A 20,443-nucleotide genomic window follows, 5' to 3' on the forward strand; every position below is an offset into this window, starting at 1 on the left:
TAGAAAGAGAATGCTTTCAATTTTCTGAAGAATTGTCAGTAACCCCTATATTGGCAATGAATTGCCATATAAAACACAAAGTGCCATCCAAATTCTGAAAATGAGCTTGTGTTATTTCCTGAATATTAGCAGGACTGTTATATGGGAATCTCTGTTTCCTGGCAAAGCAGTGAAGGAAATACCATTGCTTCTGACAGCAGATATTCCTCTGGACTTTTCAGCAAGGTGTGTAAAAAAACCCCTACATGCACAAGTATTGGAAATGAGTGTGTCTGTCCTCATGCTGTACTGATAGCTGTAGCATTGCATATTATTTAAAAAAAAAAAAAAAAAAAAAAAAAAGTAATCAAATACTTCTTACCATAAAACCCTCAGTGTACTGAAACTGAGCTCTGGAACTGTCGTCTGCTGTGGGGCTCAGGGGCTTAGGATCAGACATAGAGCGTTGCATCATCTTTGCCTTTGGGCTTGATGGAGGAACCTTGGCCATGTCAGCATGCAGCATCTTCTGAGGGCTGATGTCATCAGTCATGGGTTTTTCATAAGGTACAAATGCTGACTCTATAACTTTGCTTGGTGAAACGGGTGAAATGGGTGAATAGAGGACTTTGGGAGATTTGGGAGGGGAAGGGACTACCTGTAATGTGGAGTCTGGACGAAGGTGGGATGAGTATCCTATCTCTAATGGTGTTGGACGTTTTTTGTCTTTCTGAGGAGATGAAGCTGACAGATATTGGGGACTTTGGGTGTCTGATGCTGTCTCTGTTTGACATCCCAGACTTTCTCCTTTATATGTTTTTTCTGGAGCTGAGATATGCTTTATGATTTCAACCTTAGCATCCCATCGGGCCCTGATTGAAGGTGTTCTTATTGTTCCTACCGGTTCTGTTTGCACAGAAATCTCTGCCACTGTCTGAACTGCAATACTAGATACCTTGGAGAATGGTTTAGCTTTGTCTGCCTCAGTAGTGCCCTCGCTGAATTTCCCCACACGAGGCTTCCTTCTGGATCTGCTGGAAAGATCCCATTCATCTTGATCTTCATCATCTGTCTGAACACTTGTATCAACACTCTTCTTACTTCTCCGTCTCCTGTTGGTGTAACCTCTTTCTGCTCCATCTTCATCATCAGTTTGCACTCCACTGTCCACTATTTTTTTGAAACACCGGGGCTCTTCTTCCAGGGTCTCCTCAAACTCCTCATAGGGACCACGCAATTTTGGCATAGAACTTCTCTTTTTCAATTGCTTCTCTTCTCTAACATCAATATCCTTAAGAGACATTTCTGAAACTGAGCTTAGGATACCAGACCTGGGCATGTATTGGGTAATGCCATCAGACTGAACTGTGTACCATGCTTGACTTTGTGGAATTTCAATACCCAGCACTCCTGAAGCCGTAGTGGTTGTGTCATCAGTAGGCCAAAACTGGCCATTTTCTGTGCTTGCATACTGTCCTTCCAAAAGTGTTTGATCTGTGGTAGTTTGTGGCGAGCCAGTTCCTGAAGGGTCATAACCATACTGATATATTTGACGAAGTTTTTGCTCCTCTAACTGTTGGTGGAGCTGTTGTTGAAGTTGTTGGAATTGTTCAAGCTGCAACTGCTGCTGGGCTAATGTCTCTTGTCTCATCATAAACTGAGCTTGTCGTTCCTCTTCCTGCTGAAATAAAAGATGATGTTTCATGGATTGCAACTCCTCAAGCTTTTTTTGCACCATAAACTTTTCTTGTTCCCTAAATCTTTGAATTTCCTGACGTTCCCATTCCAGCTCTTCCGCAAAGCGCTGCTGCTTAATTTTCTCAAGCTCAAGAAGTTCCCGCTCCAAATCAAGTTGCTGCTGTTTGCCTTCTTCAGGGGCAATGAGAAGGGCAACCTCATCATCAATTACATCTGTATAAACTTCAGATGCTGTAGTTAAAGCAGGCATCAGACTGGTTGGCTCAGTGGTAATTGTTTCTATAGAATGAGGGGGTAACCCCGTCTCCATACCAATGGCAGTAATTGCTTTATCTTTTTCAGCTGCCACGGTTGTCAAGAAACTATATGATCTTGGGAGTGGTTGAGTCTGTTGCAAAGTTGATAAAGAGGGCACTGAGTCAATTGTTTGGAGAGTAGGCAAATCTCTGACACTTGTACTGAAAATAGAACCAGGTTGTGTGGTGATGGCAAATGTGGATGGGATTGGAGTTGCTACTGAAGAATAAACAACACCATTGGATGATCTTAAAACACTTCCAACGCCAAGCTGGGAACCCACAGATGACACCATTCTTGCTTGGGAATACTGTGGTGTACTGAGCCCGAGGCCAGAAATCTGCCGAGTCTCTGCATATGGACCTGTAGTCTTGCTTGAGTAATCCATAACCTCACCTGAAATTACAGGGCAAAGTTACAGTCCAGTCCCACAAAAGAATGCTGCTTTGCGGATTCTGAAAGTCATCCCATCTTGATGAAATAAATGGGAAGGGGAAACTGCATGCAAATCTTCAGGTTAATGATCTACTTTAGATGTGAAGGAAACAGCATTTCTGAACATGCAGGCACATGCAGGCACCTCTGTGCAAACAAATATGTAAAATGAAGAAATGAAAAACACGTGTAATCCGGAATAATTTGTCACACTGTCCAAAAGAAAACAAAACAACAGAAGGAGGGGAAAAACAATAAAAAAATTATCCTGAAATGAGGTGAGGAACATCAAAATTATATTTCAAAGAAAGATCTGCCGCTGTGTCATACTGACCTGTAGTTACTCTTCCAGAAGTAAGATCTACTGCTGTATCAGTTGCCCCAACTCGATAATCAAAGCTATTCTTGCTTCTGTATGCAAATAGTCCAGCTTCTGATAAATTTGTGTCAGACATAGATGGTTTCATACCTCCAATTCCTCGGTAGCCATACGACCCTGAACGATCATACTGATAATGGTCATCTCTATAGCCAAAGCGATCTTCAGGAAGTGTAGTAGAAGGCTGCTGTGCTGTACAGCTCCTGCCAAATGGTAATTTATAAACCATATCACAGCAGACAGCTCTTCTCCCTGCAGTCAAATCTACAGGCTTTTCATCATCTTCTATTACTGTTGTTACGATACCTGAAGCTGTTTCATCCATTGTTACTACTGTTCTGTGGGATTTTGTAGTGCTAAGGTCAACTGCTCCACTCTCCACTGGCTCCTGAGAAGTGGAGAGATCAGTCCAACCATTTGTAACACCAACAGGTGGCACAGTAACAGGCTTTGTAGTAGCCCATGTCACTGCCTGGGTTGAAGTACCTAGTGATAAATTTATTGGCACTTCATCTCTACCTACAGAGAAGGCCTGGCTGCCTGTTACTCTGTATGCAGGCTCAAAATGTTTTGATGTTGTTAGCTGAAGCGGAGTTGTCATCGCATGTCCCAGATCCACAAGGCTGTCTGTGCTGGTGGTGTAGCTCACAGTGGCCGTGCTGGTCATTGCAGTCACTGTCTCAGTGACTATAGGCAGAGAAGTATCAGCAACACACGCGGTGCTAAGATTTATTATGGATGGCTGGACAGTACTTACTGGTCGCCCACTTGTGTCACTCGCTGGCATTTGCCTTCTTACGTCCATGGAAACAGCAGAGAGATCCATACAGCTGTCTCTCATTTCAATGTCCATCTTAGTTAAAGTGCGAAGATCTATGACATCGCCCAGAGGATGGAACCTCCCATTCTCTCTGTATCTGGGTTGGTCTACAATATGTAGTGGCTCTGGAGGTATAGTAATAGCAACACTACCTAAACCATAACCAGGCACTGGACCCTTAACCACAGACATTGTGGTCTTGGTTATGTCTGTTGTTACTACTTCTGGTTTTGAACTAGGTGTTTTTTCAAAAGTTGATTGTGTTGTCACTGGAATAGCTTGGAGTGCGCCTGAAAAATACATACTCTGGCCTACCATACTTTGAATATCCATAGTTTTCATGGATGTAGTAAAAACTGGTTGCATAGGTTGGGGAATCTGTTCTTTAGAAGGTGCTTCTAAAGGCCAGCTGGTAACAGCCTGGCTAGTTATAGCTTCAGTGGGAGTTCCAGGCTCAGATGGCAATGTGATGACAACATAGGTTTCCTGTGAGGGTTTTGCCAGCCTTGGTGAAGATTTGTTAGAATGTGGAGACAAAGGGGAAGTGGGAGATGGTATTTTGTATTCAGCTGTGGATACCAAATTCAGAGTCATACTTGAAGTCAATGCCAAGCTTACTGGTTTGGGCTGTGTTTCTGCTGGCTTATGAACAGCTATTGGGAGTGGAGGAACTGCTGGTTTAGGAGCAATTGGAGGTTTAGTTACTTCAGGGGGCCTGTGGCTGAAAACAAGCCCTGCTGGAATGGAGGATGGTTTGGGTGGCACAGGAGGTGGCGTTGGGGTGTATATTTTTGTGATAGGTACCACATGATCCTTTAATACAGCTGTGGACTGTAGTGTTGGAACACTGGTGACTGGAGGTACCTGTGGTACTGGAGGTACCTGGGGTACTGGAGGTACTGTGGGAACTGTTGCTGCTGGAGCCTTAACCTGTGACTTCTTTTTGGGATAAATGGCTGGCTTGGGTAAAATAGGTGGTGGTGGTAATGGTGGTGGAGGAGGTGGTGGAGGAGGAGGAGGTGGGGGTGGAGAAGGATGTGCAGGAGAATCCAAAGAAGAGCTTCTAAAAAGAGAGAATACTTTGGCTGAAACAGCAGGAGCTGAGGAAGGCACAGAGACCATGCTGGTCTTACTTACAACAGTGTGAGTGACTACAGAAGGTGTTTCTGATGCAGGCTCTGTAACTGGTACTGGTGCTATGCATATAGGTGGTTGCTCAGATGCAGCTTTAGTCAAATCAATCCTTGTCATATCAACACCCAATTCTTTATGTGGCTCTTCATGATGAATTTTGACACTGCCAGCCTCTACTGTACTTTTAATTTTTCTAGCTGCTTCCTTCTCTGCTTTGAAGGTATCAAAGGTAATGGTATCAGCTGCATGTTCCTTGGGTTTTGTAGTAGTTGACACTACTAAAGGTACAGTTTCAGGCAAACAAACAGCAGTTTGCTCCACACTCTCTGCATCTGATTCAAGAGATGGTTTCTTAGCGGATCCGGCAATAGATTCATAAGGCATGCTCACTTCAGAGTACTCTTTTGCAGATGTTAAGGGAACCTGTGTTACTATGCTGACACCTTCAGAATCTGCTGGTCTACTTACACCATCTGCAGGACCTACAAAACCTGTGGCTGCACTATCTATAGGTGAGGAACTATCTGTGGTACAAACTGAAGATGTAGATGATGTTAAGGAAGCTGTATCAGAAGGTAAAACTGATGCAGCACCTTCTGATGTCTCAGAGTATGTCAATATTGATGTTTCATGAGAAATTATTTCTTGAATTTCTCTGGCATAATCTGTTAAGTATTCATCTTCAATTTCCTCTGCTGTAAAATGCTGTGTTATTTTAACATCTGGAATAGAAAGTGTGCTACTGACAGGTGATACATCTGAGATTGCTGAAGTAGTGCTTGATGTTAAAGATGTACTATCCACTATTTCTCCACCACCAGATACCTTTGTATCAGATGTGGGAATGAAATCTGAAGCTGGCTGTGTTGGACTAGACCCTGGAGTTAGCTGTGTTTTCTGTCTTTTCATAAGCTCCTCATAGGCAGCTTCTGCATCTAACAAATGCTTTTCCTCAATGGTAGAAGTTACTGTGCTGTCTAATACAACTATTTCATGACTTTCTGGGATAATGTAAGAACTAGAAACAATATCTTCTTGAGGCACAATAGTATGTAAAGTCTCAACACTATAGTAGTCCTTCTCTAGATCACTAATTTTCTGTGGTTCATCATAGACCTGTTCTGAAGCTCTTGCTTTTTTCTCTTTTCCTCTCTGCTGTATATATTCACTGCTCTCATCTTGTCTCATAACAAGACTAGTATCAATAGTTCCATTGTAAGTATCCTCTACTAAAGATTCATAAATATAATCCTCTATTAGCATTCCGCCATATAAAGATTCTTTTTCAAATACTTCATCTTTTTCATTTGACATTTGAAATGATTTGGATTTATGCATCATCTCCTCATATACCTCTTCAGCACTTTTCAATGTCTTTTGACCACTTTCTTCTTTTGGAGGTGCAGTTGGTTGTTCATCGGTTGGTGAGTATAGAGAAACAGCAGTAGGCAATTTGTAAACTTTTTGCACTTCTATTATTTTTTCTGGGCTGATTTCAAAACCTTCAGGTTCTGACTCAATGCTGGGTGAATATTCAGAACAAGAAGATCTGTGTAGCTCTTCCATTTCTGCAGCCTGTCGTAATTCTTCTGTTGGAGATGCGTCTTCAATGGGAGAAAGATTACTTGGTGGAGTCTTTGGACGTTCCCTTCTTCTCTGGGCTCTGAGTTCATCCTTGTCCTTTTTAGATTTTTTGCTAGAGCTTTTTCTTTGTTGCTGTTCTAATTCACGCTGTTTCTCTTGTTCTTTTAGCAGTTCTTCCTCTTCCCGTAGCTCTTCTTCTTCTGAAGAATCTTCAATAGTAGGAAGAAGAGGACCATGTGTCCGATGCCTTGCTTTGCGCTGCTGTTTGCTCTCCCCTCCCAGTTTTTTGTGACTAGGACTACTGTCACTGTCTTCGTCAAGTGATGACACTGAAGTAGGAGACGTACCTGGTGTGAAACTAGAAGCATGTAAACTAGAAGATCCTTCTCCTCTAGATCTATCTTCTGGTGAATCTGTAAGGCTCTCCATCTCTAGCTCAGGCTCTTCATCAAAATATAAAATACCTTTCTGTTGTTCAGATACTTCAGAATACTTGTTTGTTATTGTACTATTTAGTTCTATTGTTTTGAAACGTCGAAGTCCTCCTCCTCCAGACACTGCAAGTTCTTCACTGTCTTGACTTTTACTTTCCCTGTATTTTGGCTCTGGGCTTTCATCAAAAGTCTCGTCATCGTCATCGTGCCATGAATGTCTTCTTCCTGCATCCTCATCATAGCCTGCACTACTTTTCCGTGCCATTCTTCTGTGTTTTCCAGCTGTTCCTTTGGCTTTGCTTTTCACTTCTTCTTTCTTTTGGCTTTCAGCTGCACTGATCTCTTTGAGCTGATTTCTAATGAATTCATCATCTTCAGAACCTGAAGCATCTTCATCAGCACTCATCTCTATAATCTGCTTCCTAATGAAGTCTTCCTCATCACCTGATCCCTGACTGTCATCTCGTTTGTACTCATCACTGCTTGAAGAACCAACACTAGTTCTTCTTTTTCTCCTTGGGACAGGTGAGTTTTCACTCTCACTGCTGTCTTCCACAGAGTCATAGCGTTGTTGTCTTCTTGCTGATATGTCATCTCCTTCACGTTCTTCCTTGTAATCTGCCTGGGAGGAAGCAGCTCCTTTGCCCTCTTCTACAATGGTTCCTTCACCTTCTTTGATAACTTTTAAGTCTTCCTCATCTAAACCATAAGATTCTGGAGGGACGGACAAAGGCTTTGTTTTAAGTTGATCTTTTATCTGTTCACTGTATGTTTCAGAAAGCTCTTTGCTTTTTGCAGATTTTTCATCAGAAAGAGTGCTTGCCTGAGCTTCTAAAATTGAAAGTACAGTACTTTCCAATTTAGCTAGATCTGAGGGGCTTGGTGGACTTTCTTGTGAAATAGTGTCTTTTTTATTAGATTCTTTGATTAAATCCTTTTCATCAGTGGGGATATGACTTGGAATTTCACCAAGTGAACTTGATATCCCATCAGAAGAATACCCGGTGTCACTCAGACCTTGTGGACTTTTCTGTTGCTGAGAGCTTGATGTGTCTGATTTGTCATCCTCCTTTTCCTAAAAAAATAAATACATAATGCGTGTGTATATATTTATATATAAATTCTTAATGTCTCCTGGCAACTAAAAACATGGGTTTGGTTTGGTTTTGTTTTCTCTAAAGGATTTTTCTAAAGGATGAGTTCATGCCTCAGATGAATACTGAACACTAATTTTGTTACTCAAAGCTATTAGAATAATACAAAAAAGTTCCTCAAATTTGGATTTTTTGCATTGTCTCTTACTAGACTTTGCATGGCTGTCCACACTGGCAACTTATTTTACAAGTTTCAAGATGAATTTATATTTTGCAATGTACAATTTAATTGTTTTAAGAACACTTAGTAATGATAATCTGCCATTTGATCATGCATACATGGGACAAATTGCCCAGGGGTTGGTTTATCTGAAGATTTTATTTACTATGTTTCAATGCTGTCTATATGGTTTTCAATACAAAAAATATAGCTTGACAAATGTCTGCAGAATTTCTGGAGCCTGCCCTTTCTTCGACCATTTAAAATTTATAATTGTCTAGAAATATGTCAATCTTCTCAAATTTTGCACTCGTGGTTTTTTGTTGATTGAATTATTACAATCAATTTTGTTGATTGAAGTATTACACATTGCAACATGCAACGCCATACTTAGAGTACTGAAGCATGATTTAATGACATTTGGAATGTCCCCACGTATTGGAATGTCCCCCTTAAAGATGGCACTGTACAAATATTTTTTGAGTACCTCATTAAAAAAGGTTTCTTGGTAAACTGGTAGTGCAGAGTAAGCTGCTGGTAGGGCATTGCAATTGCAGGGAGGAAAGCATGGTGGTCAGCCACTGACTAAAGAAAGCAAACAAGGCAGGCATTCCTGACTGAGCATCAGAACCAACGTCTTCCTTCTCATCCCTAATTAAACAGTCTTATTCACTCTACCTTCCAGATCTTTCGACGTCGCTCTGACTGATAAGCATCTCTATCTCCTTCTATAAATAACAAAAATACTAAAAATATCCTATGGCAAGTATTTCTGCACCAGTTTTACTCCTGCTTCTCGCAGCTCTGCAATGCTCTGTACTTAGTGAAAGTACCTATTGATCAGCTAAATCACAGTTCATTCTCCAAAATACAGGTCACCTTAGCTCTACTCTGGGATGACAATTTTAGAAAGTGTACCCACATCCTCTGGCAATTTGAGAACAAGCATCCCAAAGTCTCATGATTTTAATAATATGTTCTGATCTTTATTTTTGTTAGGGCTCTCAATAATAGAAGTAGGTAGTATTTACCAGCTTTGCTAATCTGTCAGTGAATTCTGAAGTAGATAAAACCATTTATTTAAAGGTTTAATTTATCAACTTCATTGGTAATATGATTATTTAAATAGTATTTAAAATTACAGTGTAATAAATAGACTAGAAAAATTAAAATGAATGTTAATTATAATTTAAAATTACATTTACACTCATGTTAAGTTGCCATCAACTACAAGTATTTTCAAAATTTATTCACACTAAAGTTACATTTAGGGTCAAAATATCAAATCCCAATTTTTTTTATAGTCTGCTGTATTACTTTTTAAAACCAGTCAAGTTAAGATTTAATTTATTTACGTATTCTTGCTTTTAGACACACCACTTTGAACATAATCCTATATTCAAACACTAATATTTATATTGGATTTAAAGTATTTATATTACTATTACAGTAATATACTAATTAATATTTGATTATTAATCATCATTTATAGGAGTGGTTTATTATATGGTTTGCAAAATCAGATACTACATTAACTATAAAATTTGTTCTTACCAATATTATAACCAATATTGAAATTTCAAATATCTGATATCACAGCAAAATCCATAGCAAATAAAAATCCATTTTGAAAACAAACATTTCTATGGACTTCTTGAATGATAAGGCTATGATTAATATAAAAACTTGAAGAAACCTGCAGTACTTAACTTTGGAAAGGCATCACCATTTGAAGCCTATAGACTTCAATATTCAGAAAAATATACTCTTGGATATGATCTCTTCAAAAAATCAGCAATGAAGCATAATTAAACATTTCAGGTTTTTCATTTTATATTTACATTTTTTCCCTTTATTAAAGTAGAAAGTGTTTAAGGGGAGTTTATTTTGCTATGTTTACAAAAGATATATCATTAAAACCAAATGATTTTTCCTTCTATAAATAGCACACTCCTCACTAAAACTTCACCTATGACATTTGATTATTATTTTTTTCATTTGTGACCAGTATGTTCATACTTCTGCAGACATACCCAACAAAACTCACTTTGATCAATTTAGATGAGCTACTAAAAAATGCAAACATTGCTCAAGCTCAAAAGGTTTCACAGGAGTTGATGGACAGAATGCATCCATCTAGTGAAAGTGAACCTCTCAGATCTTGGTTCTCCAAGATGATGTGATACCATCAGTTGTAAAACAGATAGAAGGCATCAACTCAACAGTAAAGCAGAGAAAAAGGAAGAGAACAACTGGTCATGGAACAGTTTCAGCCATTCTCCTTGCAGCTGAGTCCAATGTCTAATACCTACTGTGACCAAACCAGAGGACAGGGCAATTAATATTGTTGTTTCCCACCCTGGTGTTGAACCTCAGTGTATGACATAAATGACTGCTATGAATCTCAGGAAACTGGGTACGAGAAAGTCTGCTGTTTGTACAGTAAGGAGAAGAAAAAGATCTACAAATAAGGACAGATTTAATTTCTCACTAGACATAAAAGGGATGAGAAAAATCCAACTTTCTCTTTAAGGTTACCAAAATATGAATAAATTTTAAAACATTTTTGTTTGTATCACTGCCTGCACCATGGTACATGCAAAAATTATCCTGCATATCATGTTTTCAGATCAATATGTATGTAACTTACAACAAAAGCCTCTGGGTTTTTTCCCTATTTATTGTATTTTTTGTATTTTTTTTTCCTTATTTCGTGTAGTCTGACATTTAGGATATTGTCACTAGTTACATCTATTCTTAAAGGACTGCTAACTTATTTTCTGTGGTGGTCATTGCATCCACAATACAACATCATTGTTAAACTTGCAAACATATCATAAACATAAGATTTTTAGATTAATATCAAGATATTGCAAAAACAGTGTTGAAAATAATCATATATATGTTCCACAACACTTTGAGAATGAAAAAAATGCATTTAAATACAAAATCTCACACATTTTTACCCCTTGTAAATTAAGAAGTATTTTGGTACATGTAGAATTGCTGGGCTTTTCTGAATATTTGAATGGCGTTTCCTCTGAGTTTGCCTACTGTGTATTTTTAATACTGGATAGATTTAGTTCTAATACACACATTGAAGAGAGAAACTTCTTAAGAATTGAGGAAGAGGGAGACTTATAAAAGCTGCAGTCTGGATAAGACTTTAAAAACAGCAAACGCAACCTCTTTAACTAATGTTAAAAACAATCTATGTCAACTGTATTTGTGCAATTCCAGTGACATTTCTGTGATGCCCCGGTCAATCTATTATATAACTATTTTGTATTAGGAGTTTTAGCTTTATAAATATTATTCATTTGTACTCTTCCTCACTTTTTCTATTCTTATTTAAAAATATAAAGCTTAGGGTTCAAAACAACATCTGGATGGGGTACATGTGGACGTGTTTTAGTGGTGAAGGTGGTAGTGCTGAGCTAATGGTTGAACCTCACGATCTTAGAGGCCTTTTACAATCTCAATGATTCTATGATTCTATTAAAAAGTTCCATCAGTTACCAAATTGAACCAGAAATTTATTAAAAGAAAAATATGGCTAAAAGAAAAAAAAAAAAAAAAGGAAAAAAAAGAAAAAAAAAGGCCTTTAAAAAATATTTACAGCTGGGAAGATTATATTCTGTTGCAGAAGACAGAAATTTCATTTTGCAAAGGAGCTCATAATTTTAAAAAGGTCAGTTTGTTTATAGAAGAAATAAAGATATCTACATTATAAAAAAAAGGTTTCACAAGGTGGAAAAAAACCACGGTCAACTAAACTCTGTAATGTGCATTTCAATTTTGTATTTTCAAAATGAAACATTTTATTTGTATCCAGAAAACTTGCTTACAGACAAGTCTTATCGTCCTTTTTCTACCTCTCTGGGCTGTGTTTTGTGGCATGTGTTAGACAAATGATGGCAATCAACAAAATATTAATATTTACCCAATTAATACTTCAACTGAAGCACATGATCATTCCTCAATGATCATAAGAAGGTAATAATAAAGGTACAGATACATATATAGAATATTTAATACATTACAAGTGTATGCCAATTGACAACACGACAATGGGTTCCTAGAGATATGCTGAACTACCTCTGTGGAAATTTTTGAGCTCCAAGATAGCAATTAGATACTGACAGACTGCATTTTTTAAGCCTCCAAGATTTCTAGGCATCCCTATAACAACAGCTAACTGCTATTGCACATGGCAATAGTCAATATTACAAGACAGTTTCTCAGGAAAAAGACCTGTAAAACATAAGCAATCAGTATATTTTTTAAAAAAAATTTGAAGGTATTTCAAAATATTACTGAAAAAATGCTTTGAAGAAAAGAAATAGATTTATGATTCCTTAAATCACACATTGAGAGTCAAATATTTTTAAATGTTTTAGTATTAAAGTCACCTTTTTTTAAAAGGATACCAGATCTCTAAATTCAATTGATATCTGTGATTTCTCCTGAATCTGCAGGGAGCCTACAAAAATGACAGAGCATGGAGAGGATAAAGCAAAATGGCTTCACTCTTAATGAGGGCAAGTTTAGATTAGATGTTAAGAAGAAATTCTTTATTATGAAAGTGGTGAATCACTGGCATAGACTACCCAGAGAAGAGGTGGATGTCCCATCCTGGGAACTGCACCAGGCCAGGTCAGATGGGGCTTTGAGCCACCACGTCCAGAGGAAGATGTCCCTGCCCATGGCAGAGGGGTTGGAATGAGATCATCTTTAAAGTCCTTTCCAGTATAAACCATTTTATGATTCTATGATTTTTCGTGGATTATTCTACTGTTTGTACTGAATCAGAACTTTAGCCTTTCATGTCTTCAGGGACTTATTGGGGTCTTGCTGCCTTTCCCTTTTTTTTTTTTTTTTTTTTTTTTTTTTTTTTTTTTTTTTAAAAAAAAAATAGGATAGCAATAACTGCTTATCTTTTATGGGAAAGCTAGAAGAGTTAGTAACTACCAGTTCCACAGAATTGAATATAAAATTATAGCAGTGTGTCAAGTGCAGAAAGATTTTTCCCTTGCATCTCTAACTGAAATTCCTCCATATGATTCTACCCTGAAATACAGGTAAATTATATTCTTCAATGACTACATGTTGTCTTTTACCTTGTGAAATGGAAGCAATGTGTGATATCTAAATTGGTATCACCTCTTGCACTTTTATGACATGCTCTCTTGGGAAGAGCTTTGTCTAGCAATGTCTGATCAACAGCACAGACAACACTGAAGTACTTCAATAAAGAAAAAATAAGAATAAATCAGTTAATTTTACTAAGCACAAGCTAGGTGAGACACCTTTATTTTTAATGCTGAACAATTTGAAACATAGGATTTTCCCAGATCTCCTTTCTGGTCCAAAAGGTAGGATTTCTGACTACATTACTCTAAGCATAATTCAGGGATTCCCTCAGCACAATCATACACCATAACTCTTGATATGATCAAGAGCAGTAAACAGAACATGTGATAGGAGGTTTATTTCAGACAGGAGACTTGGTTTATAAAAAATTGTACTTTTCCAAAGCAAATTTTTTTGAATTAGAATATTTTTCTATCCAAATACCTTAATTATCACCAGGAAATACATAAAACAAAAATCAACCAAACCCTTGAGCTTTTTGACTGGGATTATTTGAAAACATGGTTCTGGCAAATGTTAAACACCTTCCCTAAGCCTACTCCCACTTTCATAACATACTACTTTCATAACATAATAATCAGCACCTAATTTTCAGTGCTGATAAAAAACCCCCTAATTTTTCATTTCTCAACCAACTGTACATATTATTCTATTCAGCTGATAAAGTGACTCAAATACCAACCTCAAGTACATGTTATCATAAACTCACCCATTCCTCTGACTTGAGAGCCCATGGGAACCCTACCTGAATGTACTTATCTATATGAGATAATTCAATTAAATAGTAAAAAGATGCAAATATTGCATACTTTCATGTACCATGTTCAGGCATCACAAAGTATTCCTGAAATTTATATTATATTTTGGTATTTCAAAGCACTGTACACCTTACTCTATCAGATTAATCCCTTTTGGGACTGAGATCTATGAAAACACTCCAATTTCAACAATTAATCTTTGAAGTCTGAGGAGTCTAGAGATCAGGGAAAATAAATCTGAAATATTAGAAAAATTATTAAACAGGAGTTTTGCCTTAGTTTAAAATTATTACCTGCTTGAGACTTAAAACCAGGCAAGTAATTTTGAAATGTGTGTGTAGAGCATAGGACTAAATGGTGAAATTTTCACTCAATGACAGTCATTGATTTTATCACTTAGAATAATTTTGTAAAGAGTATAATAGTAAATCAGGTGAGGGTCTGTAAAGATCAGATTCTAAATTGGAGAAAGGGAAGTGAGAGGGAGAAAAACACTTACTATTTTTTCTCTCACTGCTTCCACGTGGTCGGTTCCTGGCAAAGGTGCTGTTTGAACAGGAATTCCTTCTTCCTGAGATTTTTCAGCTTTCAAAACTTCTTGTGAAATCCCGGTTGTCAGATCCTCCTTCTTAACATCTTGCTCCTTAGCCTGCAGTCCCTGAGGTGCTTCAACTTCTGCTTTCTGTTCAGCAACATGGTCTTTAATCTCAGCTGTAATTTTTTCCTTTTTGTCCTCTGGATGCGGTGTGCTCTTTTCTGGGAGCACAGTTTCCTTATCTTCTTCCAACGGGCTAAGGGGTTTCTTTTGGTCTGAAGTTGTTGCAGGAATTTTATCTGCTGAAGGTGTCTTTGACAGTTTCCCTCGCTGAAGTTTTGCCTCTTCTTTTTGACCTTCCTCTTGGATTTTATCCACTGATGAAGTTTTCTTAATTTTTTCATGTTGAAGTTTTGTATCTTTCTGAATTCCAGTTTGGATTTTATCAACTGAAGCTGCCTTTGGCAATTTTACCTCCTGAAGTTTTGAATCTTCTCTCTGAGCTGCAGGTTGGATTTTGTCAGCTGACAGTGCCTTTGCCATTTTCATCTGTTGGAATTTTGGATCTTCTTTCTGAATTCCCTGTAAAATTTTGTCAGCTGAGGGCATCTTTGCCAATTTTGCCTCTTGAAGTTTTATGTCTTCCTTCTGAACACCATGCAAAATTTTATCAGCTGAGGATGTTTTTGCCAGCTTTGCTTCTTGAAGTTTTGCATCCTCCTTCTGAACTTCCTGCAAAACTCTGTCATAGGAGGCCGTCTTTGTCAGCTTTGTTTGCTGAATCCTTGGATCTTCCTTCTGAGCATGCTGGATTTTATCAGCTGAGGGTGCCTTGACAAGTTTTCCCTGCCTAGGTTTTGCATCTTCCCTTTGAATTCCTTGCTGGATTTTATCAGCTGACGATGTTTTTTCCAATCTCCCCTGTGGAAGTTTTGGAGCTTCCTTCTGAACGCCTGGTTCTTCTTTTGGCTTTCCTGCTGCTGGAGTAGGTGGTGTGGAAGTCTTCTGAGGGGAATGTGAGACAGCAGGCACAGGCCGTTTTTGAGGAGAAGCAGGTGGTTTGGATGCTGGTGCAGCAGGGCCTGTTTTGGGAAGTGGCACCTTGCCCATATCTCCAAGTTGTCCTGACATTGCCCTTTGGGTCTGGCAGTTTAAGCACAGCCATTCCTGTACCTGTAATATGACAAACATAAAGTTATTTATTTGAAAAAGTGACAATAAAATCATACAGTGTTTCAGCTGATACAGTTGAATTATTTCAATCTGAATGCCACCCATACTGGTAAGTTATTTCTTTGCTTTCTTGATCTTGCAGGAAGATCCACAGCACCATTCCAGAAATGGAGCATATCAGGTTCCAGAAAGCCAAGATGAACAAAAGGCACTGCGAAAACTAACAGCAACAATATTTTTCCAAAGTATTGATGATCTATATGTGCAAAGTTTGCTCACATATTTCTAACATATATTTCTTTCTAAAGCCCTCTTATTCTATCAAAAAATCCCTATAATTTTGCAAGTCTGAGAAAAAGGGTACCAAGTGGCTCTCATGGCTGTGTTTCTGTTAGAAAATCCCCTCTTGAGGTTTTTATAGGTATCTGTTTAAATTTATTAAGGCTGTAACTCAACAGAAAGATCACCTCTCTGTTCACTTTACTGCTAAATCCCTGCTGCACACTGGCTCCTTTTACTCTTCTTCCCAGAAAATCAGAAAAAAGGACAAGTGCTTCTTCTATCTGTGCAAAAGATCTCATTGTCAGTTGCCTAGCTACTACATGAGAGGAGTAATCACACTGTTTCCAGTGGGATTTAGTTTATAGTTCCTTTAAAATAGCAAAAGAAAATTTTAAGCACAGAAAGGTACTGAAAGGAAAGAAAAAACCAGACTCTTCTGGACACTAGAATAGCTAATGAAGATTTACTTCTCTAGTGCAAAATGAGCTTCACTGGTGGATAAGTGGTGGATATTGTGCAATAAAACCTACATTTAAAAATAGCTGATCAGCTATTTTTATAAGTGATATATAAATTACAAGAAACACAGATAATATGACAGAAATCTTAAGTAAAACCAGCTCATTTGGACTACTTTTATGGAAATAAAACTAAGGAGAGGCAACTTAATGTGGAAAATTCTCTGACAAATTTTGTTTCAGGCACAAGCAAAGAAAGAATGTATGCATTATCATTCAAGTCATCAAACAATTGTCTTGTGTATTTATTATGCTACTTTTACAGAAATGACCAAACTAGTGAGCATCCTAATAACTGACACAAAAGATATTTATTAATAGTACCCCATAATCTTGTCCCAATACATGCAGTTTATCAGATGAATCATCTCCCCTAACACTTACTATATCCTTTGCAAATCCAAAGTGAATGTGGCTCTGTATCAGACTATAAAACATAATTTTGCCTTAGTTTTTCTGTTGAAGAAAGCATTTAAACATAATCCTCCAGGATCTATTATCCCTCTCCTTAGGACTTAAAATGTTCCAACTACACATCGCTTGTTTGGGAAGTATTAATTAAGATTTTTTTTTTTTAATTAATGTGCAAAGTATAATTAATTTTTCTTGCAAAAATTTATTTCAGATGGGGTTATTGGGAATTCTTACCATAGTTTCCTCTCTTTTCCTTGAAAACAGTACTGGGAAACAAGTGCTGTCTTTTATAAACTGAAAATAGAGGCAATGCTCCAGGAAACAAATTTGCCCCTCAGAAAATCATGATATTATTATTTGAAGACTGCAATGGAATAAACATACTAGATAACGTTTAGAATAAAAAGACTACTGAAAGAAGATCCCATTTCATAGTAGCTTTGAATGTTTTCTCATAAAGTTTGTGAAGATCGATATAAAAAAGTTGGCAAAATAATTATCATAGTTTTTTTTTTATTTTATTAGAGGGCTGAAAAGATTTTAAACCCACAAAAAGGAGGCAGATTTTGCTTTATCTTTTCAGCCTGAAAAATGCTTAGTTCCCAATGTAAGTAGAAATAATGCCATTATTATTTGTGCTGATATAGCTTCAGTCAGCACAGGGCATGAGAATAAGACAGTACTTAAAAGTATTAAGCTTCTCAGAATCTAGCCTTAGCCATTTTCAATTACATAAAAACATAATGAAGTGGCTCCTGCCATGAGATAATCCATGGTTCAAAAAATTACTGCTATCCAGATATTCTTTGTGAACATGTTCATTTATACTTTAAATTCACATGTTCTTTTCGCAGTACCATTTGTTTGTCCTATTTTATTTTTATTTCCTTATATCCATATCCATTTTCTAGCGTCTCTATGTTTGTTTCCTTTCTTTCTACATTTGGCAGTACAACTTCATTTGGCTCTTCTCCTAGCTCTGCTGATTATGCAGATTCCATCTAGTACCTCTCAGCTACATCCTCCTCACTGCTCATACACTTGCTCCTTCTCAGATTCATTGTCACTTCCCTTTCCCTCATTTAAGTCCTTCACAGACTCCATTCTTTGAATGCCTATAAAAACTTTAGCAACTTTAGTAAGAGTATTAAGTGTTTGAAACCCAAACCAGTTACCCAGTCACTGTTTGCACTGCTTCCTGTCTCTATTTAGTGTCTTCTCCCCAGAGTAAATTTCTGCAACTCAAGGACTATGCTTTGTGCTGAGCACAAGGTAGAACTCATAAAACATGAGGAATTTGATGATGAGCAGTTTGAAATGCACTGAATTTTGTCAAAAGATGGAACTCCCAGACTTGCCTCTCTGCCATAATGATGAACGTGATAGTAGGGAAATAAACTGGAATTGTCCAGATAGCCAGTGATTTAATGAACCTCAACACTGTTCTCTTGGACTTTTTCTATATGTGCATTTATTTACCACTTTATTTTTCAGTGCTGCTGTATGAGCATTGCATATACTACTCCCAAAGTATGTGTTTCATACAATGTTTTTTTCATTATCATGCAGATATTTGGTCATAAAAGAGCCTACAAAAAACATGTTATAGCACCAGGCCTCTAGCTCCTGATTCCCTGTCAGAATGGTTCTCTGCAAAATCAAATTTTGTACCACAAAGTCATATGCCTCAGTCTTAGACTTGTCTTTTCCTCAGTTAACCTCATGCCCTGAATGCAAGCTTTTCCCTAAGGCTATCTCTTCAGTTAGCCTGTCAACCCAAATTTATTAGGATCTGGGAAATGGACATCATCTTCTTTTAGCAGCCTTCACTAGATAAATCATCCTTTTTCTAATCTTCTAATTCTTCACACTCTTTGGTTCTTGAATTTCCCGTAGACATTATGATTGGCACTACAAGTGATACAAGTGCTTTAATACCCTGAATCCACAGCTTTTTCAGCAATTCAATGTTGCTGGACAGAACAAAGTAGCTCTGTCACAATGTTCTCCTCACTCAGTTTTGTAATACACAAATGTCATTATGAAAAGGGCATACATCTAACATTCATTGTGAATGTCTGGTTTTCAGTCATCCAGCAAGAGCTCTGCCCTACTTGTTACAGAATGGCTCTTTCTGCAAACAAAAGGAGTGAAGGAACTCTTGAAAGGCTCAGCTAAGAAATTCAGGGGTCTGATTCAGGGCTTAGGCTGATACAGCACAGCTGAGAGTTTCCAGCTCAGTTTTATTGTTAAAAAGGCTGCTGAGACCACATTTTAGAGAAAGCCAGGTGATGCAAAAAAATTAAAAAGAGTAAAACCACATAGTGTCACAGAAAGAAAAAATCAGGAAACAATATTCTGACATGAAGAGGTACAAAGCCAAAAGGAAAATACAGAGATGTGGAGGATAAAAACCCAGCAAGTGCAAAGGTTGGCTGGTATGTTCCAAGGAAGTGGAGAAGTTTTTGCTTGCTGACCTGACTGGCCAGCAGATACAATCCAAAGGCATCACTGAGGTGGTATGTTAATATTAACATTAACATTGGTATCTTCATTGGTATCAGTCTGCTGTGTGCTTTCATCCACAAATTGCTCTGTACTCCTCAAGTCTGTACATCCTCCTTGCTGTGTCGCTCTGCCTGTGGGAGACATTGCCTGGACAAAATACAGAGAGGAAAAGCTACATTTCCACCTCAAATGGGAATGCAGGCCTAAGCATTTCTTTGGGACGTGTGATCTACAAGTTCAAATCCCACAGAAACTGAGTACTTAGATCTCCTGCCTCTAGAAGAACTATTCAAATTGCTAGACCTACATATAAAAAAGTTACCACGTATGCCGCATAGAGAAACATAAAGATTCAGAGCATGACCACAAAATTAGACTGTAGGTCTGGCAGAAGAAAAACTACAAAAATAAAATACTAAAATCTCACATTTACTCAATGCAGTGTTAGGCAGGCAGGAGGTAACTGTCCAAATGCAGTCAGTTTGGCAGAGACAGGGTTCACAGTGGAGCCTCTATGGCATCCAGAATTAGAAAAGATCCAGAGAGATTTTCACAGATATAGTGTCTATGGAGGTCAAAGGCAATTTTCCAGGCTCATTCTCCTGAATTTACACATAAATTTTGTCTAAAATGTCACTTAGGAACTTAAATTTATTTTTGGATTCCACCCCAAGTGGAGAAATGATGTGCAAACAAATGCTTAGTCAGATGGCTGATTTTTGGAGAAGAGGTTAGAAAAATGTGGCTAATTTAACCTAGGGAAATGAATCCCACAAATATGACTTATATGGGAAGAAAGGTATACTGGCTGCAAACCAAATGGATATTAATTGTCCACGGAAAAATTTAGCTTTAAAATTAGAACACCTTCCTTGCCAGTTGTGATTTGAAGTTTGGAGTACGATACAATAGGAGTGTGGTATAGAGAAACACAGTCAATTTCAATATATGAATGTGATTGCCAACAAAGTCATTCAATGATTCATTAAATCCTACCAGTTTTAAAAACTGCATTTCTGTAATAGTA

The 20,443-nt window shown here is 37.7% G+C and overlaps 1 protein-coding gene across 1 annotated transcript in view; it reads right to left on the bottom strand.

Moving 5' to 3' along the window:
- Nucleotides 1–20,443, bottom strand: part of PCLO (piccolo presynaptic cytomatrix protein) — a gene marked incomplete at its 5' end in the record, with an annotated part of 328,275 nt that overhangs the window by 164,730 nt on the left and 143,102 nt on the right. The window contains 3 exons of the mRNA XM_083859465.1: nucleotides 362–2,370; nucleotides 2,744–7,835; nucleotides 14,486–15,694. Coding sequence (XP_083715591.1) covers nucleotides 362–2,370; nucleotides 2,744–7,835; nucleotides 14,486–15,694 — 8,310 coding nt within the window. The remainder of the gene's footprint in view (nucleotides 1–361; nucleotides 2,371–2,743; nucleotides 7,836–14,485; nucleotides 15,695–20,443) is intronic.

This window comes from Zosterops lateralis, assembly GCF_965231275.1.
Source record: "Zosterops lateralis genome assembly, chromosome: 4".
In the NCBI taxonomy this organism is placed as follows: Eukaryota; Metazoa; Chordata; class Aves; order Passeriformes; family Zosteropidae; genus Zosterops; species Zosterops lateralis.